The following is a 6,876-nucleotide window of genomic DNA, read 5'->3' as shown; positions in this document are numbered from 1 at the left end:
TAGATTTATTTTTTTTAATATTGAATTTTTAAATTTTAAAACATCAAAATCAATTAAATAAGTTATTAAATTTTTTTATCCCTTTACTAGTGACAACCGATTTATTACTATAATATTAAAATTAATTAAATTAATTTTTTTTTAAATCTTAAAATATTAATTTATATTTTAAAATAATAATTGTAAGGACTAAGGACAACAAATAAAATAAAATAATAGCAGAGGTAGTAATCAAATGCGAATATTGCACGTGATATGAAAGTTAATTAAAGGATTAATTAACTTTTGATTTGAAAATAGATTAAGTTTACTTTAATCTTTAACTTTGAAAACAAAAATCATTTTAATATTTTTATATACATTACATCCATCGATTTTATATATATAATTAATATATTTTAACATAATTGGTGCCATCTTTATTCAATTCACTAACTTAATTATGAAATTATTGAAATATTTATTCTTTTAAATTATAATTAATGTTCTTGTGATAGTACATTTATCTTTTCATATTTTTATATGGTCTTTAAATAAAATAATTATAAATTATAAATTCAAAAATTGAACACGTGTTCAATAATATTAAAATATAAATTTGTTACCGTTCCACTTATATTCATTGTTGAATAGATTTTAGAAGAAAATATAATATTATTTTCGCTTACATCATGAGTGTGGCAAAATCCAATGTTAATATTATTTTTGATTAAGTTTGTGTTACAAATTAACTCGGCAACAACTCAAGATTGATAACAACACTATAATAAACAAATCGTATTCATTTAATATTTTTCATATGATAGTAATTTTTTTGGTTTAAATTTCGTTTTACTCACAATTTTAATTTTAAATTTTTTATTTTCATATCCTACATATTTAATGTGTTATTATTAATTATTTTCAAGTCATACGTTTTATTATTTATAAATTATATTTTAATGTTTTAAATATAAAATTTTCACATGTATAATATTTAAAATTCGAATTTAAAAGAAATCATAAAGCAATCGTTGATAATAATAAAAAAACCGTGCATCGATTTATTCAATAAGTGAACTGAAAGAAAAAACAAATAAAAACAATTTTATATACATTATCGACTTATCGTCGTTAGATGACTATAACTTGGTGCAAGCCTAACGGCGACAACAATGGCATGTTAAATAACCCCTTCGTGTCGTTATCGCAATCCAAAAATGATGTCCAATTTGACGGCGTTAAAGGCGCATCGCCGTTATCTCTCGCTTTAGTCACATCATCATTCACTCTCTTCACGGCTTTAACTTCTCTCTCATCCCCAGCGTCGTCGTCTCTCATCCGTTTCCTCTCTCCGTCAGCAGCGATTACATCCAACTTCCCAGCTTCGAGAGGGAAGTTAAGAATCGCTTTTGAGCCACGTAACTTAAAGGCGGCTCGGTCGTAAGCCTTTGCGGCTTCTATGGCGGTGTCAAAAGTTCCCAACCAGACCCGTGAACCTTTTCGGTTAGGATCTCGGATCTCGGCTGCGAACTTTCCCCACGGCCTTTGTCGGACGCCTCTGTAATGCTTAGTTTTCTCTTCGGTATTTGAATTCTTTGGCTTTACCTCGGTTAAATCCGGTTTGCCGAACTGAATCCACTCCACTTTATGCGGCAACGAGATTTTCAACGAAGGTTTTCGACTCTGAGAATTGGAAGTCGAATTCGAAGAAGATAGAGATTTCACTTGGAATTCACAGGCAGTGGCGTTGGAAGTGAGAGACTTAGGTGTGGTGAGATGGATAGATTGAGGTTTGGAGTCAAATTCGAAAACATCACTTTGGTTAGACTCGAAACCTGGGAAATTGGTAGAGAAGTTGAAGAAATCATCTTCGTCAAGGCTATTAAAATTGGATACTGTAAGACAGGAATCAGAGGTGGAAGTTTGAGGGTAAAGAGAGTGAGATTGAGAGGTGGAAACCTCGGATTTCGGATAATTTGTCCATTGATTTTCATTTGAAAAGCTCCACAATCCCACAGCAGGAAATTGATTTTCATCAAGTAAATATTGTTCAATATATTGAAGCCTGCTCGACACTTCACTGCTACTTTCCATATCCAAAAACTGAAAACAAGAGAGAAAATGAGAAGCTAAGGATTTTTTTATTTGTGGGTTTGAATAGTAGATTCTTCGTTCTCTCACTTGAGAGTGGAAGGGGGGAGTGGAAAGGTATTTATAAGGGATCTAAGGCAAGTTGAATTTTCTGACTGTTCAACAGGAGCTTCCACGATGCAGCCAAGAAGCGACGTGCAATGTAAAATTACTATGGTCAAAATGTGTTTTTAGTCCTTCTACTTTTACGGGAAAATAAAATTTAGTCCATTTACTTTTAAAGTTAATAATTAAATTCTCTTTCTTTCTTAGTTTAAAATTTTAAGTTAAGAGCGTAGTATTTTCAATTTTATTAAACATATGTCATATCTCATTAAAGCAGTCTAATCAACATATCAAATTAATAAATTTTAATAAAAGTTACCTAAAATATCAATGATTGTACTATAATTTTTAAATAAAAATCAGAACTTTTAAAGTATAAATAATAAATTTTATTGATAAACTCAAGAGGACTAAATCTCAATTTTTCTCAAAATACAGATATTAATGGCATATATTAACCAACTACAGTTCAGGAGCTGGCAGGCGTTAATGTGGATCGGGTCAATCTCTCAAAGACTTAGTTGCATTTAGGAGATTTAAGTCCTTCTGTTCTGAACACTCTAAAAAAAAAAGAAGAAGGTAATAATACAAAAAGTTACTATCATAATACATCATTGAATAATTGATTATATTTGCCAACTAACAAATCAGAATAATTTAGATAACTCTATCAAAATTAATTACATGCACATTCGCTTTGTGAAAGAAAAAGTTAATTATTATAAAATATATATCTAAAATAATAAAAAAATTTAATGCAGTCCCTAAAGTATATTGTTTTTTTCACTTTAGTCCATAGATTTTTTGCCCATTTCAGTGGAAACTGGAAAAGCAATATACTTTAGGGACTTAAATTGTGCATTAAGCTTAAAAAAATTATAGCAGCTCACATAATAATCCATATACACATGTTGTTTGAATCATTATAAATTTTAATTTTTTTAAATATTTTTATAATTTTTAAATCACTTGTTAACATAATTTATGAAATAAATAATATTATGTTAACATGAATTATTAAAAAATATTTTAATTAACATTTTATTAAAAAAATCAACCCTTATTAAAAAAAATATTTATATTAAAAATAATCAAATTGAGAATATATATATATACATCGAGCCCACATATAATAAACTTAAATTTAAAACTTCAAAATTTCAAATTCCAAATAATGCCTTTAAAATTAAAAATCAAATTAATAATGATGAAATATGTAGATATAATTATTAGGTTGGATGGATTTTGGACAATGACATTAAATTAAAGGCTTTATTCATTTTATTATTATTTATAAATAAACTCATTTTCTTACTTAATATGTTTATACCAACCAAAACCTTGTGAGACAAAATTTTGAGATTTAAACAAATAGGAACAATTTGGACTTGGTTGAATAGCCTCCTCATTAATCATCGTCAGGTTCATTGAAAAAGGTATGTAAGACAGAGGAGGAGGAGGAGGCGGCGGCGGCTAGTGCCTGGTGGTTAACGTTAATTTCAAATCTCGAAGCATTGTTTATGTTTTGTTTAGTTTTACTTGGTTGGTTCCCGACAAAATGAAGTTGTGCTTTGGATAAAATATTTGACAAAAGTTAGAAAATTTATGGGTAAACTTTATAAATATTCACACACGAATTTTTGTTTTGGTCCTTTAGGTTTAAAAAAAATTATTTTAATCATTAATATTATCAAATTTTAATATTTTTGTCACTTATTTGCTAATTTACTAACGAAGTGTTGATGTGACATTTTTTATTGACGTAATGACAAATTTATCCCTCTAATATTATAGTTTCTAATGTTCTGTCAATTTAGTCTTGATTCTTAAGAATTAAAAAAACTTTTAAAAAATTAAAAGTTCATTTTTTAATAAAATACATACAAAATTATAGGCAACTACATTAAAGCATTGATTCTTACCCTTTTGAAGCTCATGTTGTAGTTTTTGACTCAATTTGCACACGATGATCATTAATGTTAGAAAAAAAAAACCAAAATTTACTTAATTATTCTTCTTGTTTTTTCCCCTTAAATTATTTTATTTATAAAATTGTTATTTTAATAAACAAATGTTATAAACTGAGAAAATATATATTCATTTTTTTATAATTTTGTATGTATTTTTTTATAAAATATTGTGTATTTTTATAGAAAATGAAATTTTAAATATGTTTTCTTTTTTATTTTAAGAATCATGACTAAATTGATAGAATGTGTGAAGTTGAGGGCTAAGTTTTTTATTTTAGAATTAAGACCAATTTGATAGAATCTATAAACATTGGAGGGCTAAATTTGTTATTATACCAGTAAAAAAGATCATGTCATTATTCATTAGTGATTCAATGAAAGAGGGACCAAAATATTAAATATCGATAACATTAGTAACTAAAATAGAAAATTTTAAACCTAAACGACCAAAATAAAACCTCGTTAATAGTTGGGTCTTGGTTAAGTTTCTATCATGGTATTAAACTAGAGCAACAAATTTTAAGTTTGATTCCTGTGTAAATTATAATATATACCGGTCTGTATTGATTGATTTCACTCATACGTATTAAAAAAAATAAATTTAAATTTAAGTATTTTATTATTTATTATTTATTATTTATTTGTTAAATTATGAATTGTTGTATGCATGGTATGGAATGATCTTATTATTTAATTTATAAAATAATTTTTTTGTCTATTTATTTTGAGTTTGTTTAATAATGTATTATATTTGTGAAAAATGGCGGAGCTAGGGGGCTACCCCGACCCCCTTAAAATAAATTTTTTCATTTAGATCATTTTATTTATAAAATTTAAACTGGTAATGGTAAAATTGTACTTTGACCCCCAAATGATAAAAAATTAATTCACTTCTTTAAAAACTATAAAAATATAGGTTATTAAAAATAGTGAAATTGCATTTTTATTATTGTAAAAATAGACAATTTAGTTCGATCTCCTAAAAAATTTCTAGCTTCGTCCCTGCTTGTGAAGCTTATTAAAGAATATTTTATATAATTGATAAGTATTTTTTTTTGTATCGTAAAATTTACTTATTGTGATATTTGAACTCAAGCAACCAACATTTTTAAAATATTTTATTAACCACTTCAACCAAAACTTTATTTTTTACGAGTATTTTATATTGGTATAGTGTGTTTTAGCATAAATGATTTTTTAATATTTTTATATATACATACTAATATACCTATATATAAATATATTTATACACAAATATAAATTTTAATATTATTAATTAAGCTCAAGAACTTAATTAAACGATTATATTTTTTAAATATATTTTACAGGTTAGTATCTATTTCTACAATATGATATCGCATATGTTCTTATAATATCTGTTCTTTTTTATAGATTGCCTAGAACTACCTACGTCCTCTTGCACCGAAAATAATACCAATATCAATCAAGTTGAAACTCTATCGATAGAACAAACACTATTTAAATTTACAAATCAATCAAATGCTAAATGAGACACGAAAAAAATATCAAAATTTGTGGTAAGTGCAAACTTTATACACAAGTAAAACACAATAAATTAATTCAAATAAAAAATTAAATGAAATGAGTTTTTTTATAACGAAAGTAAGAGATTGACAATGATTTTTTATTACATACGTTGTCTTAAGAAATTGGTTGAGAAAAAACATATTACAAAACAAATCAAAAGAAAAAATAAATTGGTTGATAAGGTTTTAATTTTGCACGTAAGCTGTGTCGTAAAGCAATCATTGATAATAAAATAATAGATTTTATTAAATGAAAACCCTCTTAATTGTTTTAAGTAAACTACATTAATTATTTCTTGATTTTTAAAAAATTATATTTTAATATACTCAACTTTTAAAAATTACATAACAGTCACTAACGTTGTTAAGTCACTAATTTCCTTTAAAAAGAGTACATGATATGTTTATTTAAAAAATTAATAGTTAATTTAGCACCTAAATTATAACTAAAATATTATTTTTGATATTTAAAAAAAAATTGTTAAACAAAAACCTATAAGATATGAAATTTTGATGAGAAATTTACAAATATTTTGATAATCCCAACTTGTGTTCCCTTTCTTACTGGCTTAAACTTTTACAACATCTTCCTCCTCCTCCTCAACCACCTCAGCTGAAATCAAATCATCATCCTCTTCCGACTCCGACCCATTTGATCCATTAAAGGTTTTTGGTCTAGATTTACCCATCCTAAATTCCATTTGAGACCTTCAAACTAAATTTAACATAGTCTGAGCCAAAACCCTATTTAGTTCTTTTTTCCCTATAATTCGAGTATGTCAACTTTGAATTCTTCATCTATTTTTAGTACATTGGTTTATTTTCTTTGGGCTTTAATGGTGATCGAGGTAGATTTGTGTAGCTTAAGTGATGATGGTTGATTTCAAGATGATGAAAATCCAGAAAATAAAAATAAGCCAGAACAGTGATGATATGGAGAAAGTCTTTAATAAGTTTTATTTATTTTTAATATATATGAAAAAAAATTTAAATATTAAATTGATATTTGAGTTAAAATTTAAGGACTAAATTAATAATTAATCCTTCAAATTAAAGTGTTATTAACGAAAATTAATTGACGCGTAATTAAAATGTAATAATTCGATAATATTAGTGATTGTTACGTTAAGTTTTTGAAAATTAAGTTATCTAAAGTTTAGGGATAATTAGGTTGATACTAC

The 6,876-nt window shown here is 25.9% G+C and overlaps 1 protein-coding gene across 1 annotated transcript; it reads right to left on the bottom strand.

The window, feature by feature from the left end:
• Positions 1-1,020: 1,020 nt before the first annotated feature.
• LOC107939886 (ethylene-responsive transcription factor ERF105) lies at positions 1,021-2,353 on the bottom strand. The gene has a single exon (XM_016873270.2). It carries the CDS (start codon positions 2,074-2,076, stop codon positions 1,114-1,116), a length of 963 nt encoding a protein of 320 aa, XP_016728759.1. The 5' UTR covers positions 2,077-2,353; the 3' UTR covers positions 1,021-1,113.
• Between the last annotated feature and the right edge of the window lie 4,523 nt (positions 2,354-6,876).

Source organism: Gossypium hirsutum, chromosome A12 (genome assembly GCF_007990345.1).
Source record: "Gossypium hirsutum isolate 1008001.06 chromosome A12, Gossypium_hirsutum_v2.1, whole genome shotgun sequence".
NCBI classification, from domain to species: domain Eukaryota; kingdom Viridiplantae; phylum Streptophyta; class Magnoliopsida; order Malvales; family Malvaceae; genus Gossypium; species Gossypium hirsutum.
This window is presented reverse-complemented; position numbering and strand designations above follow the sequence as displayed.

Bases quoted from the DNA above. Each gene is read 5' to 3' on its own strand.
- LOC107939886 (XM_016873270.2), bottom strand. From the start codon at position 2,076: ATGGAAAGTAGCAGTGAAGTGTCGAGCAGGCTTCAATATATTGAACAA.